This window comes from Excalfactoria chinensis, chromosome 2, assembly GCF_039878825.1.
Source record: "Excalfactoria chinensis isolate bCotChi1 chromosome 2, bCotChi1.hap2, whole genome shotgun sequence".
Taxonomy (NCBI): Eukaryota; Metazoa; Chordata; class Aves; order Galliformes; family Phasianidae; genus Excalfactoria; species Excalfactoria chinensis.
Genome location: NC_092826.1, coordinates 95,112,863 through 95,138,683, shown reverse-complemented (window position 1 = coordinate 95,138,683; position 25,821 = coordinate 95,112,863). Strand labels below are relative to the sequence as shown.

The window sequence follows — 25,821 nt, the reverse complement described above, 5'->3', positions numbered from 1 at the left end:
AAACCACACCAGTTCTGTCTGTAGGCACCTACACACAAATGCGACTGTGTAGAAATGGACAGTGAATGTTCTCCAGTTTTAAAACCAAGTGGCACAGTGCTCAATATCAAAAGAAATGGAAAGGTCACTTATCAGTACTTTCAGACATTGTTGTACAATCGAGTTGAAAGAACTGGTTTAATCATTAGGGAACCAGATGAAAACAACGGGGCATTTCCATTGAATTAGAGGGGATACTTATAACATTTAATGAGAAGGTTTTCACAGCAGTTTTATTACTGTGCAATCAATATGGCTAAAATAATTTGATTTAGCCAGAAAGTCAATAGGCAGTGATTAAGCAAATTCCACAAATGACATGCAATCCCATTAGCACTACCAAGCCAAATTCCCTGCACTTTGAAGCAAGGAAACAATGGGGCTTTTCAGTTAATTATCCAGGCACTGAATGATGCTAGACAGCTCTCCAGTGAAGTTAAAGGAAATATGAGCTGGCACTGTCTGGGGAGAAGGATGGGCTCATTCATCTCCAGAGAGACAAGGGAAGCAAAGTGGATGCATGAGGTGAGCACAACATCTCTCTCACCTTGCAGGTGAGAGGGGTCTTGTTTCACCTGGAATTGATACAGTATGGAAGTGTGTCAGGCCATAACAGATTTTTTGCTCTCCATTCCTGGCAAGGAGGATTATACAGAGAAAGGCAAGGAATACTCCCATCTCCTCCCCCATCCCCGCCTTATTTATTTATTTGTTACTGTGCATCCAAATACTGAAATAATCTTACAACATTTAATCCAATGGGAATTTTGTCAGGCAGAAACTGCATGGTTAGACCTTGAAGCTGTTAAAATGTTGGAGTGCTGTGGGAGAAATGAAAGCAATGGGAAGCATCCAACTGCAACTACAAGTGTAATAACAGTGTACTGTTAGATGAATGTAATCATAGTGTACTGTTAAATGAATATGATGCTAGCAATAAGCACCAAGAATGAGGAACAGTAAATATTATGCCATCCCTTTGTTAATGAACTATTCAAACTAGAAATGCAGATGTGGTTAATCCTATATCCCTGTTCCGTCTGCTTGAACCTTGATGTTTGCATTGTCTAGGGAGGTTCTGTACCTGCATCGTAAGGGCAATTTGTATTTTACACTTATCTATATTAATTAAGTACTTAACTGGAATTTAATGTGCTGTATTTTGGCAGCAATAGGTCTCCAGATCAGGTTTTAAATTAGAAAAGTTATTTGTAAATTGACGACCTGCAGCAAAAACTCCCTTGGCAATACTAGTTAATTAATAACTTGAATTGCAGAGCTAAGGAAAAAAAAAACAAAAAAAAAAAAAAAAAAAAAAAAAACCCACAATAAAGTGATGTTCTGGCTGAGGAAAGAGAGAAAATAAATGCCTGCTGTCTGAATTTTTTGCAGCATCACTTGCATATAGATGTGGTTCATCCAGACTCACTATTAACAGGTAGTTCCCCTCCTGGGGGTCTCTTCCCAAAATGCAAATTCTCATATGATGATTTCTTTTAAACATATGCCACTTTGCTCCTGTGCTGCACAAATCAAACTCAATATGATTTCCACTATTTTGACAAATACCTTGCTTTGCTTTAGGACACCTCTTTTTGCTATGCTAATCATATGTTTCTCCTTGCATTTACAAGTAGTGCTGTGGTGTCTCAGTGGTGTTATTGTGTTCGGGATCTACACTCTATTTGAGGCTGTTCCATGTCCCCAGTGAACTCAGATGTGCTCCCACCTGTGGAGAAAGAAAAGGAGGACATGTCTGCCTGTGCTACATCCCTTTCTCCTTCTCCAGCATCATCATTAGGGATGCTCCAGCCGTGGGAGGGCACCACATGAGCTCACTGACACACCAGCTTCTGTGTCTCCTTGCCATGATCCACACATTTGTGTCACTCTGTGCTTAGTGAGGTGGCTTTAAGCAAACTTATGCTAAAGCTTTCCCATCACAGCAGTGAAGCTTGCTGATTCTTCACAGGCATTTTCCATATTTCACTGGCCGGGTCAGTAAATATTTATAAATCAGTCTTCATGATAATACTGTCATTTATTTTTAGCTTGTTCCCACAAAGCCCTGTGATCTAATCCATGCTCAGACTCCACTGTAATAAGCCAAGGAGACCAAGCTTCTTCCGTCCTTCTATGGAGGAGAAATTTTCCAGACAGTTTTGTAGCTCTTCTCACAAATCATGTTGAGAGCATTCAATTTCTCCTTCATCGCGGATTCATTAAAAAGATTGATCCTGGTTGCTTATCTGTTGAACTGGACAGAAGGACACAGTCACCTTTATTACACTGTAAAGAGAAGCAAAAAGACTCCTGTCTCCTCTTTCCAGGCCCTCACTGCTGCTGAAGCTGTCATGGAGAAGAGCTTGGTGTTGATACTTAAATAGGTTGCTCTGACAGTAATGCCTCCTATTTGTTTCCACGGAAACCACAGCAGATGCAAAAAGCACAATAACACCATTTGATGGAGCAAATTCTCAGCTACAAAGTACTATTTTTCAGCGTTGTCACTACCAGTAGCTATGCATTTTTGCCAGCAATGAACAAGAGCCTGCATACTGCACTCATAAAAAACTGTACCAGTGGAGGTGACCCACTGTCACTGATGCCCCACTGCTGAAATGCACCACCCAGCATCTCACAGTGCTCTCATCCACTGTTTGGTCTCCATAAACATTCAGCAAGTGTTGATGAGTGTCAATGGGTAGCTACCAAATACATTTGATAAAGAGGGAATTCTGCACATTCACTTACCTACCAGTGAATGGACCTGGATCAACAGGGACAGAGCTCTGTGTTTTCAAAAAGACAGCAGCCATGCTGAAAGGAGAATTCAATATTTAAACTCATATCATTTCAGCCTGTTGAGTATTAAATCATTTTCAGCATCTAGATTTATCAGCAAGTCTACACAGTGATCATCATGATTAAAACCATATACACAATCATTACTTCCATTAACTGGAGATGTCTTCCTCAGTTTTTACACCAGAATGCAAGAGGAATTCCTTTCGGTAGGTAGCATGTATCAGGTAAAGTTTCCACTGTATGTTTGACTTAGGTGCTGACAGTGATCACTTCAGATCATATTCTCACTAAAGACCTAATGCTCCATTCTTCTGCTTGGCTGCAGCCAGTTCTTCAGCTGGAGTAAACAGGACAGAAAGAAAATGGTTCTCTTACATGTTGGCTGCTGTTTGCTCTCAAGCCACTGTAGCTTTCCTTTTTGGTTGAGCTCTACCAGAGTTTTCCAAGTAGATTTAGAATCCAGAAATCTTCATCTGGATTGGAGATAGGTTTAGTACTAATCTTAGGTGATATAGAAACTTAGAATTTAATCAAAAATTCTTATCACATAATAATAGCTAAAAGAATACATTGGAATTTTCAGTCTCACATGCAAAAATAAATGAATAAATAAATAAAATAATAATAAAAGCAAACAAAAATCAATTTTCCACTTTCAAATAGTTAAGGATTTTCTTTTCTGAAACTGTACAATTGCAGCAGCAGTCCCATTAATTTCATGATACAGATTCACCATCCTTCTATCCCCTTGAAGACTCTGCATTAACATCAGTTGTAAACCCTTGCCCAGGCTTTCGGTATTGGGGATATGTTTCAACTTGATTTATAGTCAACTTTTTGACCAAATGAAAATGCATCACGTAATGTAAAACATATTTCTAAAACAGTCATCATATTCCTTACCCCAGAAACTGAATCAATTTGTCAGAGCCAAGTACAAGAAAATAATTACATCAGTTACATTTTTCATACAGTTGAGATCCTTTCCTCAATACATGTGGCTCTCTCCATTTTCTTTCTCACACAGTAGACCTCCACTCAGTAGTCTCTATTTAGCAATGCTGCATGCTTCTTTAGGTTGCTGCTTAAACATAAATGTGCGCTTGTGCTTTATTGGCTTAAGGGGAAACTGGATGGCAGTGCTGAAACTAAGCATGTGTTTGGGTTGAACTGGGACTCAGGCTAACTTAGGGATGCACTGCTAACAAGTAGTGGTCAAGTTTTTCAGCTCTCACATTTTCCAGCTGTCACATATCTGTGTGCATATGGTTAGAATTACAGCGGTGTTGTATTCATTCATATACTTTGTATTTAAATATGTGTACGTGCACACATACGCTGTAGAACCACACACAGGCTTATTTTGAATTGCTTTTTGTTCAGCAGCATTGGCAGAATTGTCACTGCATGCTTTTATCTCATGCTGACACCAGTGATACTGTGTCATTCAGGTGATTGAACCTCATTACCACAAGCCGGGAATCAGCAGAACCAAAAGCCTTTATCGCCATAGTAAGAGGAGACACTTTTATTTTGCAGTATAGTGTAGTGAAATTCTCTTTCTGTTTACTTCTTTTTGTTCTGATACATATTTTAGAGTATCTACAGGAGGACCCATGTATATAAATCATACATCCAGAAAAAAGCCATGTAGCAATATATTCCAAAAGAAAATACAACATGACTCAGGGCCTCACCAGTAAGGGATACAATGAAGATGATCACGTTCCATGGGATCATTTAGTACCTAAAGGGGAGCTATAAGAAATAAAGGGACAGACCCTTCAGCAGGGTCTTCTGTGATAGGAAAAAGGGAAATTGTTTCAAATTAAAAGTGGGGAGATTCAATCTTGATATAAGGAAAAGTGCAATAGTGAAGCATTACTACAGATTGCCCAGAGAGGTGGTAGATACCTCATCCATGGGGACATTCAAGGTCAGGTATGATGGGACTCCGTGCAACCTGATCTAGCTGTAGGTACCCATGGTCATTGCAGGGAAGTTGGACTGGATGAGCTTTAAAGGTCTCTTCCAACTCAAATGATTCTGATTCAATCAGTGATAATTCTGTGGCAAAACACTGACTTTCACTCCTCCCCTCACAATTTCTCTGTGTAAAGCAGAGGAACTATTTCAGAACAACAGTAGCTCCAAAGCCAAGTAATGCCAAACTGTTGTCTGTACAGTGTTTTTAACCAGCTAAATTCAATAGCAGAGTTTCTATGCAACCAGTTTTAGGACTCATGCATGTCCTTCCACAAATTCCCTCCTTTTTTCCCTGCTCTCCACAGCTTCTCATTGCAGAGCTCTAGCATGACTAGAAGAAATAGTTGACTCTCACTCAGAGCAATGAACAGCGATCAAGATTTCAACTTTGTTCTTGCACCAGAAAACACACTGACAAGCCTGTGTGAAATGTCTTTCACAGGCAAAACTTTAAAGACATCTACAGTATGAAGTCATATCTTTTTGTATTGAGGAAATTCATTCAATAGTTCTTTGGTCTAACATCTCTTATCAACAAGATATAACACTGAGGAAAGAGAGCCTAAACAAAGAGGAAAACTCAATATTTATTCTTCCAGTTTTCTAAGATAGAATTCATAGAAAGCCTACCATCAACAAATGAGACAATTCCATCCACCTGAGGAACACCCTTAGAATACCCATTTGGTATTCCCCAAATACAGCTTGTTTGGTTCTAAGTACTTGTAGAAACACTGGCAGCTGCTTTCTGACTGGGCAGTTGGCAATTGCATACTGGAAACTGTAATTTTCATTTGCCTCCCTCATCACAAGCCCATTTGCTTCCAGAATCTGATGACCAACACTTCCAACCATCTCGTGACCAAGATTTCAAAAAACTTTGATGCTGGATCTCTCAACTGGACTCCCTAGGCAGCTGTTCCAATGCCTACCCCCCCTTTCTGAAAAGAAATTTTCCAGCTAGAAACCAGCCTGAGTTTGGTCCATATATGTAAGAAAACTAGTCTACAGGAGGAGAAGACAGCATTTCTGAGAAAGAAAAAACCAGCAACAACAATGATAGCAATCAAGCTATTTGAATTCAGGTTGCTTTCTGAAATCTCTGAGCTAAAGTAAAGTAGAAGCTGTCCACCTCCTTATGAGCCACTGGGAAGCAGGAAGGGCTATGACAGCACCTACCTCGAGATAACCATGCTCAGTAGAACTGCTTTCAGCTGTCTCCAAACCACATCAGCAGCCAGCAGACATTTAAGCTGCTGATCTGCCAGTTGTACTGATCAAGAGTGATCCACCAAATATGAAGAAAGCAGTGAGCTCTTCCTCGTGGCAGATTTTTGCAGAAGAATCACTTCACGCAAAAGATCAGAAGGAACAATGGTGTATTTGCTCTGATCAGTTTTGTCTGAAAGTGCTTAAACGTAGGCCCAGCACCTGATTCTACCTACATGATGAATTATTATTATGTATTGTCTTGATATCCAGAGTAGATTTTTCCAGAGCCTGTCCTCACCGTAATTTTATTTGTCATTATTACCTGAGGAACATCCACAGAGCTGAAGAGAAATCAACCAATCTATTTCTCAGCTGTCATGTTTGGGTTGCGTGCAGCTGTTATTGGATTCAGATCCTCCTTTTTCAAAGTTTTCTGTTTTACTGAATTTCACCCATGAGAAAAGTGATTCTCAGAAGCTACCCTGTGTATACATTACAGATGCGCCCAAAACTAGAACAAAAGGAGGACAACACACAATGCAAATAAGTTCCTAAACGTACTTAACTGCCATTTTTAGGTCAATTTGAGCACCTCATTATAGAGTGAAAGCTTTAAAAACCAGCAGAACAACTCACACGAAGAGCTGTTACTTGGTGTGAGGAAGGACACCACAGTTTAAGTACTAGGTTTTGTAAGCATCTTCGTGTAAGCATCTTCTTTTTCTTGCCTCATTTTCTCACCCAATGAACATTTTCTGTTTAGTGTTCTTGCTATTCTGAGCACCAATAATGCATCTTATCTGCATCTTTAAATTCAGTAAGTGTTTCTGCTCATCTCATAAAACCTGTTTATGAAATACTTGTTCTGCTGTTTAAACTTTGCATACGACTTGTCTCTTTGATCAACTTTAGCATTTATTTTCACCTTGCTTTCTCCTTACTAAAGGAATAGAGTGACTTTTGTACAGGTCTAGCACAAGTTTAAATCCTTATTTAACTCCTACTCTACAAAAAAACTTCTGTGGAAGACCTGTGAAGACAAAAACAACAACTAGCTGATCATGCAACTCATCCTAAAGCACTTTCTAAGCATATGAACCTCTGGTACTTTAAAACACAACCGCTAAGTTGAATACTTATTTTTCCACGATAGTCATGTATTGCATTGCCTCAATATATTTGATGTTGGCTGCCAAAATGCAGCAGATACACATACCTTTGTGCATATGCTTTTAATTGAATTTGCTTGCCAGCATTGTCCCAGTCTTGTCTGATGTGATGATGGTTGGCTACTCAGCCAGCTCTCTCCCATTGCGGAATTTACAATACAGACTTAGTGAGTATATTGGATGTACCAAACCAGTTAGCATCAATAGGTTTCAAAAGGCATTCCCCAGCCTTTATCTTCATTCCCCATAATCTTCTTAATAACCTCACAGGTATCATAAATAAAGGAGGTGAATGGTGAAATTGTGACTTTTCACTGAAGTTCTTCCCCACCCCTAGAAGACTCACTCTTTCCTCCTAGCGCTGGGGTTCCAGGGAAAAGTGCTGGGCTACCTGGAGAAATACAACAAAGAGAAACAATAAATCAAGTCTCCCTCCTGATTACCCTTCTTTTCCCAGCATCACAAGGAGATTAGACTTGCAGCTTTTGCATCAATCTCATGCTCATATCCAAGAAACGGAGTTGGAGGCAGAGCCACAACTGATTCTTAACACAGTTTTCTGAAATGACTTAACAGTATCCCCAGTTGTTGTTTTTCTGTGCACGCCAGGTGACAGCATCTCCATCTCCAAAAGGATCCCCAGGACAATGGGACAAACCTGCAAGAATTTTACTACAACACAACGATTTACTACAACAAACGATGTGTTGTGTGCCCCCGGTGGCGCAGTGGTATAAAGTGCTGCTTGCGGCACCTAAGGGCCCGGGTTCAAATCCCCCCTGTGGTGCAGGGGGTAGAAGTGCCGCTTCACTACACAGAGGGCTCGAAACCCGGGAGTTGGACTCGATGATCTCTAAGGTCCCTTCCAACTCGCACGATACTATGATACTATGATACTATGATACAACAAAAAACACAAAGAGGAAAAGTGTACGAGGTATTACAAAGTCACGACATACCGGCCAAGTAGTGGGTTCTGAGGTCCACCATTTTTCTGTGCTATGTTAAACCACACAGATTTATACAACAAAGTGCTGCCTTTCTTATTTAGCCTCTCCGTGCAAATGTACTCCTCAGAAATCCTGGTGGTCACTTGAGCTTGGACCACTTGTCAAAAAGCCCAATTTACATCACAGCTTTCAAACGTTTTGCTTGAAATTCTTGGCACATCTGCTTCTCATTAGCTGGCCACTCCGTGTTTATTATTACACATGTGAACTATCATACAATACTTGTGTGAAAAGTTCAGATGAACAATAACCTATTTATAATCTCTGAGAGACCCAAATATATTCTGCCCCTCCAGAAATGACACCTTCTGCAGTTTTGTGCGTGGGCAGTTGAAGTTTGAGCCCTTAACTAAATAATTTCTGACATGCAGGACCCTTCTGTGACCCAGTTATTCCTAAATGGTCTGCTATGCTATGGCTTAATTTGCTGCGTGCTGTACATACACAGTAGTTCAGAAAGGTAAACTGTGGGACTACATAGGATTTGTTATCAGCATGAGATATGCCAGAAGAGGCCTGCTTATCTAGCTTAGTAATGTGAAAAACATTAATTGGAGCATCTGGATAACAACAAGAGTTGTTGCTGTGTTGATGCCAATGATTTTTTAAAGAATATATGCATATAAAAACATTCTTTGCCAACCTCCCATCCCAGAAGAAACTTTTACGGGTATAATTCAATTTAAAAACAGTGGCACTGAAGTAAGAACTTTGCAGTCCTCCAGTGATATTCACTACAAATAACAGAAAGAGAGAGGCACAGCAGATGTGATTACACAGCAAACTCTCCAGTTTACATTATTCCCAGATGTCAGTGAACTGTCCTGCTGTAAGAGAGATTCTGAGAGCAGTTTGGTGGTAACAATTTTGCCACCAGCAGCATAAGAAAATAAGACAAATAACATAAGAGACATAAGAAAATAAGACAAATAGCATAGGAAACATAACATAAGAAAATAAGACAAATTTGTAGGTCAGTATCACAGTTTTCTGGTTTGTCTGCTGATGTTTTTGCAGGCTGGAGCACCTTTCCTATTGTCATGGTTTGGCAATGTTGTAGGTTGGGGGAACTGGGCTTGTTTAGTTTGGAGAAGGCTCCAGGGAGACCTCATTGTAGCCTTCTACTACTTGAAGGAAGCATATTAACAGGAGGGAGAACAGCTGTTTTCAAGGGTGGATAGTGATAGGACAAAGGGGAATGGTTTTAAACTGAGACAGGAGAGATTTAGGTTAGATAGTAAGAGGAAGTTTTTCACTCAGCGGGTTGTGATGCACTGGAACAGGTTGCCCAAGGAGGTTGTGGATGCCCCATCCCTGCAGGCATTCAAGACCAGTCTGGATGTGGCTCTGGGCAGCCTGGTCTGGTGACTGGTGACCCTGCACATAGCAGGAGGGTTAAAACCAGATGACCACTGTGGCCATTTTCAACCTAGGCCAATCTGTGATTCTGTGTCTTCTGTTGAGTTGCTTGTAGTGTCACCACTAAAGCAAAGCTACATGATCCTAGCCCCTTTGCTTGGGTAAGAAGGACTGACCAGGTACAACTATCAATTTTAGGGTTTTGTTACAGGCTCATCCATAGGAAAGAAATACTTCAAGCTCCATCTATCCTCAGATTTCAGAGAAACACAGAACCTTTAGAAAAATGGAGGGTAGGAGATGCCTCCTTACCCTCTTTGTGTTGCATACAGATCTGCAGAAACATCCTCACAAAACTGGGACCAGCCTGTCTGTCTTGGTCCCCATACACATGAGTTCAGGTGGGATGTTTAATTACATCGCCTTCTCTGGTAAATCAGTCCAAACATCCCAGTGTAATACATTAACCAAACTATGCTCCCAATTAATTGACAGCAGCACTGACATGAGATGTAAGGAGAACTTGTCACCTTGTCAAAAGGATATGAGGTTATTTTTATCTTCTGCCCACTGCATTGATTGGCTCCTCTAACCACAGGATGCCATTACCGCAGCCACAAGGCTCTTTCTGAAAACCATCCAGATCCTGGTGGAGGATGTCTGTAGCAATACATAAAACAACTTCTATTTTTAGTCAATATCAAAGCTTATCTAAAGTAAATGTTAATTCCAGCTTACCCTACGGTCAGTATCTCCCTCAGAAATACACTCTTACTCTCAACCTAAAAATAAAGCTGTGACCTAATGCATTTGTCTCTTGAGCTCAGCTTCCCCCTGCAAACAGCAGATCCACACTCTTCAGGGGCTATTCACAAAGTCACCCCCAGGCATCTGCCATTCCTGAGGAGCCACGCTCACAAATGAAGGCCTACCCCATTTCCCAGGGACTGCCACAATGCTATAATACTTCTTCATTGGTAGAACACAGAGCTCTTTAATAAAATCAAAACTTTTACAGCATTCTTTAGGCAGTATGGGGATATTTGGCTTTTGAGGAAAAGTAGGGGCACCTTGGATCTCTCCTGCTTCCATTGCTCCTTGTCCTGTCACAACAGATTGTGATAGAGAGTCTGTCCCCTTCTTTCTTACAGCCCCCTTTAGATACTGATGAGCTGCTCTCAGGTCTTCCCACAGCCTTCTCTTTTCCACACTGAACAGCCTCTGTTCTCTCAGCCTGTTCTCATAGGAGAGGTGTTCCATTCTTGGATCATTTTAGAGAGTGCCCAGAAGAGGGCCGCAAACAGGTCCATGTCTCGCCTGTACTGACGACTCCATATCTGGACACAATACTCCAGGTGAAGCTTCATCAGCACAAAGTAAAGTGGCCAGATCACTTTGATGTTCTGGCCACGCTTTTGATGGATACTGATAGAGTGAGGACCTCTAATCTCGCAAGAATCAGTATCTGGAGGGACCACATTTATTATCTTCAAGGTAAGGAAGGAAAACAAAGTCAATTGGAAGACAGGGGGGCTCTAATAGAACATAACAAAGAAAACACATTTACAGAGGAGGCAAACACCTAACTGAGCATGCCCGACAGCAGGGGTCAAAAGTTGAGGAGCAACAAAGACTACCAGCTTTCCTCCCTCAAGCCTGAGATGACCATTAAAAAGACGTCCAAGGGTGACTGCACATGCTCTAAGGAGGAGGGTCTTGTGTTAATCAGTTCTAAGAAAATGATAATGATTTAAAATATTTAGCGTATACATGAAATTCCAGGGAAAAACATGAGTATGTATGAGTTGTCATCTGCACATGAGCCAAGGTGCACATACTGGGGGAAGCTATTTCCTATGTGCCCAGCACTGCAGTGAAGGAACACCTGCTTGACACAACTCATTGGCATATCAGGTTAATCTATGAACATATGCAGCATCAGTATGGTTGGCTTTCTGGGCTGTGAAGACATACTGCTGGCTCATGACCAGCCTGCCATCCACCTATTCCCACAGGTCTTTGGCAGGGCTGCTCTCAATCCTTTCATCCCCCAGTTTGTATTGGTGGTGAGGATTGCCTCGACCCAGTCGCAAGACCTTGCACTTGGATTTGTTGAACCTCATGAGGTTCACCTGGGCCCACTGCTCAAGCCTGTCTAGGTCCCTCTGGATGGCATCTCATCCCTCTGGTGTGTCAACCGCACCCCACAGCTTGTCATCTGCAATCTTGATGAGTATGCATGTCAAAGTAATTGGTGAAGATATTAAAGAGTATCAGCCCCAGCACTAACCCCTGCGGGACACCACTTCTACTGGCACAGGAGCCTGCAGGTCCAGCCTATAAGTGATGTTTGCAGTGAGCTTTGCATAACATACACACATACTCATTCATCTCGAACTCTGCAGGAACAACCTAAACATGCTGCCTGAGGCTGAGGGAAATAAAGAAAGAAAACAACCTCACTTCTCTACCTCCAGTAGTGAATTCATGGTTGGATCAGATGTTAATTTGCTGATGAACAGCACTGAAATCCTGGGCTGAAGCCTGCTGTTCTTTAAATAATTTTCAGATAACACCCCCCCTGGATGAAGGGCTGCATGGTGGGGACAGGTACTTTCTATGTGGAAACACTTTTCAGAGAAGCTGAAGGTAGAGCTCAGCATGGGAAGGCAAAACATTTGCTTTGTGAAAATAACCCAATCTAATTATTATATTCATTACACAAACGAAGGCCACCAAACCAGTAGTATGTTTAATATTTCCCATCTTATCTGATGTGATCCATCTTCTTTTCCCAGATAACTTTGCTCTGTACGTACTTCTCTCTCCCTCATTTTCTTAGTTTTCCATTTCAGCTGCTTCTTTGGAGCCTGTGGCTTGAGTGAGAAAGATGAGGAAGACTCAGCAGAAGAAGAAAAAGCAGTTTGGGAAACAAAGAGCATAGGTAATGTTGGCTGCACAGAGAGGCCTCTTCTAAGTCTTCACATACTGCTTTTGCTCGATTCTCTTGACTCTCTTGCAACAGATTTATGGTATGATCCAAGTTAGAAACCTTTTAAATGCTTCCCTTACTCCAATAAAACTGAATGACGCATAATGCCACTAAATACAGCAGCAATTTTTCTTGCAGACTTCAGCACTGCAACAAGTAGGAATCATTGATCTAAATAACAAGGCTGAATATTTTCTTGGACCAATAAAGTTTCCAAAATACAAACAAAGACTACAGCATATATCCTTCTATTCATTCCTTTTCCTATCAGCAAAGTTCAGTTCTTACAGAAAGTGCCCCAGACTCAAGTTTCAGCATCAACCCCAGGGGTGGCCTCCTAGACCTCAAACCTGGTCGGTCCCAGGGCCACGCACACATTGGGTCTCCATTTAGAAAAGCTTTTAACAAAATCAGAGTGGCTTTAGTTGATTTGATATGCTTAATTAGAAGCCAAGTAACTACCGTACTCATTTCTCCAACAATTATGAGGTGACATCACCTGGGCTGATCTAGAAGCTGCAACCTAGAAGAGCAGGTCATCTGACACAGCAGATGCCCGAGCCACACTTAACTCTCCCATCACTGTACACTGATCTTCCAGCACAGCCTTAAGACAACATGCAATTACCACGAGCTCAATGATGCCTTCTGTAAAACATCACGTGGTGTTAGGTGGTCAAGAAGAAAACAGCTGTCACTGCTGTACAATGAAGGAAATCTCTAGAGATACCTTTTCCTAAGTTTGAGCCAACGTGCCTCAAAAATTACTCTAACAAAGCGAATTGCATCAATGCTTACAGGAGAAGACTACAATCAAAGTAAGAGAGCCTAAAAGAAAAGGGAAAATAAAAGGTGACAACTCCTACATCAGAGGCATAGAACAACATCCAAACTTGATGCTTATTTCTGTTCTAGCACCTCTAATACGCAATGCTATGAATACGCACAAACAAATACCATTTCAAGTCCCAAGCTCTCATTCTTTTTGAGAGCCAGCAAGGATCACAAGGATTCCTGTTTCTGGACATGGATGTAAGGAAGCAAAGGAAAAGCTGCTGCTTATTGCTCATCTTGTTATCCATGATGAAACAGTAATGACATTGTGAAAGTCATCATTTCATGAAAAAGGAAATAAAGAAGTTGCTTGATATAGCCAACTCTATAGAGGGATGTTCTCTATTTATTTATTTGTAGCACAGCTACGGACAGACAGTAAGACTGGATGCAGGATGTCCAAATTCTGAACTGAACCCACCTCAGCATTCAGACAAGTTTTGTCTGGAATCTTATTTGAGAGAAGAGGACCAGATACCAAGTGGTCTGTAGAGAAGAAAACTACTTTTTAGTGTGGCTCATAGCAAGAGGGACTATAAATGTCAGAAACAAAAGTTGGAAAGAGTTATAGATGATGTTTTACACTAAGTTTGAAACTGTATATTAAACATCAGCTTAGGCACTGAGATAATACAGGAGCACAAGCTCCACACATATTTCACTGAAATGATCAATCCTTAGAACACTAGGGGATGCTTGGTAAACATTTAAGTCTATTTAAACAGACCTATAAGTAAATCTTTTGGTTTTCTATGGTCATGCATATGGGTACACAGGTCTACATGCAGTGTACATTGATTGCGTGTCAAACTAGAGGAAAGTTCAACATAAAAAAAATCCCAATAGATTCTCTTGCAGCACAGGTTTCTAACATTCCATTCTGAACAAAACTGGGATCCTCCAACCTTTGGTAAAAAGGCAGCCAAAACTTTGATAAGCCTTTGGCTTTTAGCTATGGGTGTCTAAGCAAGGATAGTTTATAGGCAGAGGTATTTGTGGCCTGGAGTATCTTAGTTTGTAGTTGCATTAGTACTACTAGCAGGGTCTAATGATTATACTCCAAGAAACAAAACATGATCACTCAAAGTAAAGCTTTCACTGTCATGAAACCTCACTGTCATGTCACCCTCACTTTCTCCATTTAGACTCTAAATCAATGCCTTATTTACATTTTCCCTTAAATAAAGATGCAGTTAAAACTTTGGTTTGCCCCAAACCTTGCTGCTACACCTTTTCTGCTATGTTAAGAAAAAGTTACATGATTGCTTACGAGTAATTTATAATAACTCTTCTGAAAAAGTGAACTTGGGAAGCATTTTTCTGATTTTAATTAAAGAGCATCAAGGATAATTCTGTGATCTGTCTTGTGTTCTTTAATTAGGTCACTTAAAAGGAAAGAAAAACCATCATTTATTTGCTCTGCCCTTCGCTTAATTTTTACAGACAGTTTGGCCTGCCGCACTTAGGTCATGCTTGACAAAGCACAGCCCATAGCCAGTGACTTTCATAGACAAGAACAAAGACAGAAGACATGAAAAGCAGCCTATTTGTAAAAAGGGAAAAGCACAGTAAGCGATCATAATGAAACGTGCTGTCAAAATAACAGATCTCTGCGTTTAATTTCCCCAAACCTAGGAAAACCTATACCTTACATGGAAACCTGAATCACAAAGCCCATGTTTTGGGTTGCTCTAATGAGAGCGATAGCCAAATCCTACAAATCCCCAGTCAACCAGAAAGGATCGTGTATTTTTCAGAACCAAACGTACCCTGTGAAGTCTGGCACAGGCTGCTGAGACATCTGGCAATGCCCTGGAAGAAGGGGATCGGATATACTGCAGAAGCAAAATCTTCCCATAGCTGAAAATATTACAAACAACAACTAAAAGTTAAAAAAAAATAAAATAAAATCTGTCAACTGATGTTTAACACAAGGCGAAAACAAATAGTGCAAAAAATAAAGCCGTACGAAAATGATTTTGCCAGGCAGCAAGTGAATATGAAGATGCAGCTCTGGGTCCTTAGCTATCAAAAGCAAGGACCAGACTGAACATCCCTAGAACAGGGTGATGCCTGCTCCAGCAGTGAACCACTTCTTCTTAACACTACTCACTGCACCTGTGAAGCAGGTAGGGAACCTGCCTAAGCAGGGGGGTTGGATTTGATGATCTCTTCATGCCCCTTCCAACCTCTGCAATCATGAGATTCTGTGATCTTCCAGGCAGGCAGTACATTCAGAAGGCCTGCTTATGTTCAGAGATAAACAACTGAGGTTTGTTGTTCCTACAGTTGCTTAGCAAAAACAATACTCACGGAGGATTGATCCCCTTGAACCACTTAAAACCTTAACAAAGCAAACCTCCCTACTTGCTACACTCTGATGCCAGCTATCAGCTGGGTACGCACCTGTTTTACAGGTTGCATTCCCTGGAAAAATTGAGTAGTTCCACTGATTCCTTACAGCTCTTGACAAGAGAGCAATTTCAGACTGGAAACATCTCAGGGAGGGATGTCTTGAACAGGAATGAGAACAAAACTGGTGGAGCCTTTCAAAAGAAAAAGCACACAACAAGAAGTTCCAAAATTATACAGTAAATAAACTTTATTTCATCTCAGCTCCCGTCAGATTAGTGCTGTCAACAGTCACAGATCAGCATATGATACAGTTACGTATTAACTATTTACAATTTACAATATTCTACTTTCTTTTTTTCCCCACAGAAAATATAAGTACAAAAGCTAGAAGTAAACAAATGAGGTACAGCAATTCGGATTTATTGTAGGCAAAAGCATATAGGAAGTGACCTTTAGCAAACAATCAGAAGATCAAATCGGTGGAGGAGTAGTCAAACAAGAGTGCCCAGTTCATCCAGAAAATCACCTCAACTGCTATCCATCCAAAAACGTATTGCACTATTCATTCAAAAATAAAAAAATAAATAGAAGAGACAAACCATTTAGTTCAACTCTTAAAAAACACCCAGTGACACCTGCATAGAGATACAGGAATGGGCAATTCCTTCCTAGGATAAGTCTTTTCTCTCCTTTAAAAAAATAACCTTTAACACAAAATACAAGAGAGTGTTCAATAGAAGAGAAAAAAGGCTCATCCCCAGATAACCCCTGATTAGTGTTTCTTGTCAAGGCAGTTTCAACTATATTCATGGTCCAAAGGTGGTGCTGAGCTTTGGTTCTTGGTGTTCCATTTGTGACCTTGAATAATAGCTTTTCTTCTCGCCCCCTTCTCAAGGGGCAACAAACAGAGATATGAACGTATTTCTAAGCAGCACTGTTACGAGACATTCTCATTGTGATTTCCTCAGGATGGTCGTAGCCATGACTAGAAAAATAGAAAGTTAAAAGCAATGAATAGATGTTATTCTATTAAGAGCAACTCAGAAGCACTTTAATATTAATAATGAAATTATTATTAATTGATAAGAATAGGAGATGCAAGAATTTCAGATTAAGTCCAATAACCACATTATTAAGCAATTTTGATTAAGTAATTTCAGTCTGATATCACAGAAATATCACAGGAAATAGTAAAGTCTACCACATCACTGCATATGAATCCACTTAAAAACTCGGGGCAATAGTTAACCTATCTGCATAAGGCTTGTCATCCAAACTGCAGTGCAGTCAAATTTGGGGACCAAGAAAAAGATCATTGCTTTCACAATAATCATCTTAATTTCTGAGTTTTATGCATACTAGACAACTGTTCCTTTTGCTGGCTAACTATTAATATAAATCACAAAAATAGTTGAAAAACTATAAAGTTACAATCCAATAATGAGGGCTGCAAAGCTTCTATGCCTACTGTCTTAAGCTACAAAGCTATAACAGGCAATTGCTAACAATAAAGACAAAAATCAGGCCCTCCAGTGACAGCCACCAAAGACAGATGAGAATGAGCAAAGTTTTTACATCAGCATTACAGAAAGCACAAGAATTTAAGTTTCAAATGTGTTTTCTGCAATAATCACAGAATCATAGAGTTACAAGGTTGGAAAGGATCTACAGGATTATCTAATCCAACCAACTTCCCATTACCATTGCTACCACAGGCTACTGAACCATATCTTCTAGCTCCTCATCCAGACACCTCTTGAACACTGACAGGGATGGCAACTCCACCACTTCCCTGGGCAGCCATTTCAGTGTTATTCAGTATTTAAAGGGAGACTTTAAACAGGAGGAGAGTCAACTCTTTGAAAGGGTAGATGGTCATAAGTTGAAGAAGGGAAGATTTAGGTTGGATGACAGGGGGAAGTTCTTTACTAGGAGAGTGGTGAGATGCTGGAACAGGCTGCCCAGAGAGGTTGTGGACACCCCATCCCTGGAGGTGTTCAAGGCCAGGTTGGATGGGGCCCTGGGCAGCCTGGTCTAGTATTAAATGTGGAGGTTGGTGGCCCTGCCTGTGGCAGGGGGGTTGGAGCTTCATGATCCTTGAGATCCCTTCCAGCTCAGGCCATTCTGTGAGTCTATTAGCTAAGAGATTTTTTTTTCCCCTTCAAAACAAATATTTTAGGCCGTATTGGTAAGAGGAAAAGATAGGTCATCAGCTGCACTAGGTACAGTGTTTCAGCCAACAGTGACCAGCCCAGATGCATTGAATATACTTCCGGCAACTGTGCAGTGCTCCTCCATTGCAAAGGATGAAGGAACGTTATGCTGACAATATCCTACAGAACTCATCTGAAGACTTTATTAAATATTATGCTCTAATGATAATAATAACAATAGGCAATGCAAAAAGCACTACCAGGGCACTTGCGTGTTCTGCTCCTCTCTCAACCACTACTCTTTCACATTGTTTGTTTAGCTGCGTTAGTCAAATGCAACCTTTACCTTTAGACCTAAGGCCACTTTTGACTTTCTTTAACACTACAAAGAGCATTACACTTTCTTCATGAAAGTAACTTAATAAAACCTGGAAAAAGGCAGAGTAAACCGAAAGCATAAAGCTCCCAAAACTGTTCTCACTAATCTTGGTGCTCTACATTCTCTTGACACCAAGCCAGTGCTCTGATTCAGAATGGTACTAACATTTAAATACTGCCATACTCCAGTCACTCTACAAAGGATTTTTCATCAAGCTATTTTCAAATACTGTATTATCATATTTAGAAGATGTTCACAATTCATTTCAGACAGCATAGTCATGTTCAAAACTGATTTATCTATTCACTTATTCAGAAAACAAAGAGGAGATCAGAAAATGAATTAAGATAAAGCCAAGTACAATAAAATTTAACATTCCACATCATTTGATTTTAAATACGATTTTTCACCTATAACTGAGATTTTTGCACCTCAATCAACAATTCAAGTTATTCCCGTATCTCAGAAAGATTGGTTTAGAATCAATATTTACCATATATAGATTTGGATTTGTATGTAAGAATAAAACAAACTTTATCATACACTTACAAAACAAAATCTTAAAATGCTTTTAATTAACAAAAGGAGGCAAGAGAGAAAAACAAAACAAAACAAAACCAGAAGAATGATTAATACCATACTACAGGCTTTTATCTGCAAACAAAACAAGTACATATTAGGCTTCACTCACCCACATGCTAACTAAGCACAGACTGATGGAATATTCAGAAGATACCACTGCGAGGTGAGGCAAACTACAAAGCCAGGAAGAAAACAGCTTATTGGACTACATGGTAAAAGCATAGGTAAGAATGCTGCGAACACCTACTGATTACAAATGAGACTGCTACAGTTAGATCACAATAAGTAGGTGGCAAAAAACATATTAGTGCATGAGAAACATTGGTCTAGCATACACTTATTTATTGTTATAGGTTCAAGTAGAAACCTCTCAAGTATATTCCCACTGTTTAAGACAGACAGACTCAGATGCTAAAAGGACAAGTACTCACAGGCAATTCCTTACACACACATTTAGTCCCTTTTAGTAGCACATTCAATTGACAATTTACACATTAAAACTACTTTTAATCCTTTTGGCTATAAATTAACATACAAAACCAACTAATCATGGTGTTAAAAATGCACATGTATGTTACAACATTATTACTCATGAGATCTAAATCCTGGATATACTGCTATCATTCTGGCATTGTGTGGAGGAACACTATAATCACATTAGTATATGTCAGCAAACATAAATTATTCTATTAAGAGAGATGCCTGGGGTTTGTATAACTCCCCCACTTATTTCAGTCTTCAACAGAATTACAAAGGATTCACCACAAACATTAATTTGTTGTTTGGTAAACAAATGCAACTTCAAAATTCAAGACAAAAATGACAACGGCCTTCATTAGCTTCATCACAGCAAGTCCTTCTATTTGACTGTTAGAAGTGTATTTTTTCATCTCTGTGTACTTGGAAAGGACAAAAAATGACAGGCTAAATCCAAGCCAAGAAAGACTGCTATGTGAAATTGAAGAAGTTTCACATTAGAACTTCTTTGAATTTTAATATCCTTAAAAATCAAAGCATTTGCAACCTGGAAGAAGGTTCACCTTATAACTACCCATAATTTAGTCCCAAGTACCAAGTCCAAAACTTGTTGGATTTACTTGACGTTCTGTGAGCACCTATTTTGGTAAGACCAGCTTTCAAATACCAAAAAGCACAGGGATCTGAAATACAAGGACCAACAGTAACCTCACTTTCACCCAACTCCAAACATTCCTAAAATACTACTGTGTGTGTCAAAGAAAAAGCCAGCTTTCTAACTGAAGGTCTGAGAAAGACTCTTAGGAAAGCCGAAAGCCATAATTATTGCTTTATTCCTTTATAATTTATGACTTGTCATATTATTTTGGAAGCACGAGTAGTGTGAATAACTCCAAATACTATAGCAGAGATGATAAACTGGTTTAAATAAAAGCTTATTAAATAAATTGGATGCTTGCAATGCACAAGACATTACTGTTATACTTTTATCAGCATTTACACAACTTTAAAAATATATTAAGTATTTAAGATTGCACGGCTTATAAAACTACAGAATCTACAGGAAAACGTTGAAGTATCAAATACTTTGCTCATCTGATACCTCAAGCTGATGAAATGATGGAAACTGACTTCAGGTACAATACAGACAAAACTATTATTGCAGGGACAGTTCCACTCCATCCCTCAAAAATTTAGGGTTAAAAATAAATTAAAAAAAAAAAAACAACAATGTTGAGCAATATTTAATTATTTACAATTAAAAAGAATCATTCTCTATTGAATGTCCCACTAATTTTACTCTCTAATGCGTGCATCCCTGCAGACTGCCATCAATTTATTTCTTCCCCCACAGTTGTACAAGGTCAAAGTTTGCTACTGTATTACTCAGCTCCACTGGTGAAAAGGCAGGAAGTACTTCAGAAAATAGTTAAAATTCTTATTTTTCATTTGTCATTACTGAGAGTAAACCTGACATATTTTGATATTTGTTTAGTACAAAAAGCAAAGAAAAAACAAAAAAAAACAAAAAAAAGCTGATATACAGTCTTGTTAAGATACTGACACAAAATTCCACACATATAGTTTTATAGGGAAATGGATTTAAGTTGAAGGAGGGAAGATTTAGGTTGGATGTCAAAGGGAAGTTCTTCACTGTGAGAGTGGTGACGTGCTGGAAGAGGTGGCCCAGAGAGGTTGTGGATGCCCTGACCATTTATGTGTTCAAAGCCAGGTTGGATGGGGCCCTGGGCAGCCTGGTCTAGTAATAGATGTGGAGGTTAGTGGCCCTGCCTGTGGCACAGGAGCTAGAGATTCATGATCCTTCAGGTCCCTTCCAACCCAAACCATTCTGTGATTCCGTATATATTCCACTTCTATCGCACAAGGTGAGTGTGCTAATGAGTTATCCATTCTACAAGTAAATGTTGTTCTTATTTTTATCACATATTACACACCAGGGCTGAAAAAACTCTCTTCTACCATTTTTTCATATAACAGCTATGAATCCACATAAACTTCTGAATTTAAATAACTCTAATATTCTCTCAGATATCTTGTTTGCTAAAGAAAATCAATCTCCAAATAGGAGCTTTCACAACTGTGGCTTAGCCAGAAATTCTAGTCAAGAAAATATGCTTTTCTTTCTTTTTCTTTCTCATTTTTGCTATAACCTACTGGCAGAATTTGACATTCCATTGAAGGGAAAGAGAGGGAGAAAAGGAGTTCTCTTGAATGAAGAAAGTGTGAAAGAGAGATTCTCAGAAAGTTTCCACTTTCTTTTTCTTGCAACATCATCACTTGCACAAACTTAAGCTTGTTGGTACAACTTACCAATGGTCGTGCATCTTCTCGTTCCAGTATCTTCTGAGTCTGATCAGCTGGGAACTTCAGCACTGTTGTTATAACCTTGGCCATTGTCTGAAAAGAAACAGATCATCCATAATTATTATCACGTGACCTAAAATGCTTCTTAATGTTATTTTAAAATACACTTCACTTAAGAATACTGAGTGTTATCTTTATTGACAGCACCAAAAAGCATAGCTAAAAGAAGTAAAAAATAACCACCAGTTTCATGTTGTATTTGCATGGCATGATGCATTGTGTGAAATACATGGGAACCAAGAAGAATATTCATTTCACACTGTCACAATCTGCAGCTACTGTACTACAGTGGAAGCTCTATAGTATTCAAGTTCATTTATAGTGACTGTTGCAAATCCTGCTCCTGCCACATTTAATCTTAACACAGCCCTTCAGAAAAGCTCATTTGAAGCACATGGAACCTGAAGGAGTCTTTATGAATTCACCTATATTTGTATCAGCCAAATATTTAGTAAAGAAACACAAAGAAATGAAACACCGAGAAAGATCCAAATGTGAGATGTAGAACTGCAGTTGTCAAAATATTGTCAGCAGGTATACAGTAGCTCATATTTAACTAGCAAAACATTTAGACAACCTCAGATGGAACATGCAAGAATGTCAAACTTTTGTGCAAAGCAAGCAATTATTTCCCTTTAAAAAACAGATTAGTGGGAATAAAAAATTCCAAAAGGCACAGAACATGGTTCTGGTGACTTTCACAAGAAAGGTCAAAGTAAGAACTGCAGGGCAGCTCAAACCAAACACGAGCGCTACAGAAGCGGTAGCTGTTGCTCTTCAAGAATGTGGGTGAGATAAGATTGCTGCTCTCTAAGTCCACTGTTTATTACCAGCCTCACACAGGGAATGAAGAGGGAGATTGCAACAACAAAGCAGCTGCAGGACAAGAATTACCATAGCTAAAAGTGAGAGGTAAACCTCTAACTTGAAGATACTGCTTCTGTCTATAATTAATTAGAGATAAACATTGAATGAAGCAGGTCCTGTTGAAACCTTTTGATGAAAAAAAGCTTCATTTAACCATATTGGTAGCTCCCATAATTACAAAGAGCCTGTAGTGCAGTTCCCGGATACAAGGAGCATTCCCAGCGTCACAAACAGACCCTGTGCTTCTCTCATCTCTTTTGCCAGAACCCTGAACACAATGATCTGGATCAAAAAGATTAGAAAGTACCGAGCTTAGCATCTACTCAAACTGTTTGACAGTTTTCCACGGGACACAATAGCATGCAAATGTTGACAAAAAAAATCTACAAACACTGCATATATGGCGTGAAGGCATAGATTGTTATGTGACAACTTAAACAAAGGCTAAAATCTTCTTTCCTGAACAAGCGTGTTTTGTAATTCCACTGCTCTCAGTCACTTGAAATTTTCCATGCTCCTGGGGCTAATACAGAGATTCTGAAGCAGAAGAATTCAGTACTATTCACAGTTGAAAAATTACTTCACTAACAGTCTCTGTCACTACAAATAACAAAACAATAACTGTGAACACACATGGATGCTCCTGGGTGTGCATCTCTGTACCTATCCATGGAGAGCCAGCTTGCATTTCTTTCTGAGGTCAGCATACAGAGTTATGTGATCTCTGTAAATAATGCTTCCACAGTGATATCCATCAGACTCCTTCATTTTGAGAGCCAGACCCTTCAAAAATCATGCAGGAGTTTTACAGAAATATCCCCTGTCATTCTGCAATGCACAAAGGCATGGCCAGGTGCCAGAAAAAGATTTGCATGAATTTATCATCCCTGATAAGTGTGCTGGAGAGCAGCAAAGCCTGAAGCAAGTCTGACAGAACATAATTCTGTGTCATTCCACTCACTCATGTATCTAGCTGATGGAAACTCATTTATCAAACATATACAACATTCAGACTGACTTTCTGACTTCAGAACAGTTTCCAAGTGGCACAGTGAAGTAACAAGGAGAAGCATCTGCCAGAAAGGACCTCTGGGACTTTAGCAAGACTTAAGAGTAAGTGTGAAGTAGAGCTGGGCAGTTCAGTGATTGTAAAAAATGCATTCATTGAACCTAACTGTATATGCTATGCATCTCCAAGTTCAGATATTCTGAAGAAATTGCGTGCTTAAAAGTTGGTGATCTCATTTTATAGACTATGCCAAGGAAAAACAAAGGGGAAAAAAAATTAAAGGACTGGAGGGGAAGACAATAAACATTCCCCAACAAATACAAATATGCACATCGGTGAAACAGCTTACAAAGACTGTGACAAGCTACAGATTATAAGGGTTAAACATTATAGTCACAATTCCTGAGTCTTAGCAACTGAACCACTATCAACACTCATCATTACTCTTAACTTTCCAGCACTTTTGCACAACTGATGCATTCACTCATCCCTCCACATAATACAACACCAGAACTGTTTACCAGGCTGCATAAATGGCAAATTCTTCAGGAGAGTTTGCACAGCTTCTATAGAACTGCTTTCACTACAGAGTGCATCAGGCCCACAAAGATGACTTATTTCACTGCAGAACAACTTCTGAGTCACGGAGTGTTTTTCTGTAATCTAAAAGGAGACCCCGCTCAGAAGAGGGCCACTAGAATGGTCTGAGGAAGAGACTGCACACCTCCTAAGAGAGAAACTGAAATAGCTGCCTCACTTGGTCCATGAGAACAGAAGCTAAGATGAGGGTACATCTGTATCAAAGAGTTTGATCACAGTCGAGATCTTTTAACTCAATGCATTGGGAATAAGAAGTGCATGCTAATATACAGACTAAATCTGTTAACACAGTATTGAATGGATTATAACAATCACATCACCACTTATTACAGATCTCCAAATCAGCATAGCAGGAAGAAACCAAACTATTTTCAAGATGTAGTTGAGTAAACTTAAGGTATGAGATACAACTCTGAGTGCAGAAGCTAACCTCAGTGCATTCCAGTCACACATTCCAGTCACACATCCAATGGTTGAACAACAGCACAAGATCAGCTTGAAAGTACTATCTGAAGCATAAGTGAAGAAACCACCAAAATACCTTCATATTTACATTAGCAAATATATTAGCCTTCATTGCAATTTAATTTTTCATTAACAAATATCAGTACATCTACAAGCTTGATCAGCTAATATTAGCAATACCAGAAACCTTTCACTTTTTGCAATATATTAGAACATTTATCCTCAAATAGAAACTGCTAAGATTATCAGATTAATAGGAAAACATTATAGAGAGAAATACAATCACAATCAATTTAATTAAGTTTATCATTCATTACCTATCTAAATATGATTTCTCAAAGCTAAATAGTTGTAGTGCATTGAAAATCGTTTATTATGCTCCTTTATTTGGGTTAAATTCACTTCCCCTTTCACTTACATAAATTCTAAAACAATGTCTTCATAAGTTATTCCTGGAACTCAATGTCTATCTTTCTTGATAGTTTTTCCCCAGTACCCATCTGCTTTCAGAGCCTGTGCGCAGGAAATGTTGTAACAGCACCTTCTAATTACACAGAGTGTAATCTCCAGAGCAAATACATATGCACACAACTATACACATCTTTTCACCAAAGCAACTGAAGGAATGCTTCCTACCTGTGTAAATAATATGCATTAGTCATCCATTACAGTACAGTCTCAAGGGCTGGCTGAAGTTGGAACATAGTCGACAAAGTTTGTTATTTTGTTAGGGTTTATTATTATTACTATCATCATTTTCTTGTGTTTAAGTCCCTCGCAATTCAAAAGTGTAATATCCAATAATGCATGTACTTTTATTTAATGATTTCAAACAGATGCTATTAAGGTAAAAGAGCCATCCAATGAGCCACAGGTCTAAGAACAGAAGCTAACTAGTGATTCTGGTGGTTGTTTTTGGATCCAGAATTTGTATTTTTAATAAAATGGGAGTTAAACAGTGAAGTAAGGAAAGGGATAAAAAGAAAGAGGAATCCTGTAAGGACAAGAAGTCATGTGTAGACCAAGTTTAATTCCATAAGGAGCACAATTAACACAGAACCCTGCATAAAACCTTAACAATAGTCCAAGTTGAAAGCAGTACAACAAAGAATGGAAGAACCCCAGGGAAGAAAAAAAAAA

At 39.4% G+C, this 25,821-nt stretch overlaps 1 protein-coding gene across 4 annotated transcripts in view; it reads right to left on the bottom strand.

Moving 5' to 3' along the window:
• Positions 1-15,987: 15,987 nt before the first annotated feature.
• GOLGA4 (golgin A4) overlaps positions 15,988-25,821 on the bottom strand; it is a 60,410-nt gene continuing 50,576 nt past the window's right edge. For 3 of the 4 annotated variants that reach the window (XM_072330530.1, XM_072330532.1, XM_072330533.1), the window contains 3 exons: positions 21,687-21,773; positions 18,988-19,051; positions 15,988-16,749 (listed from right to left, as the gene is read on the bottom strand). In XM_072330530.1, coding sequence (XP_072186631.1) covers positions 19,022-19,051; positions 21,687-21,773 — 117 coding nt within the window. In that variant the 3' untranslated portion in view covers positions 15,988-16,749; positions 18,988-19,021. The remainder of the gene's footprint in view (positions 16,750-18,987; positions 19,052-21,686; positions 21,774-25,821) is intronic. The other variant, XM_072330531.1, reaches the window with a different exon arrangement.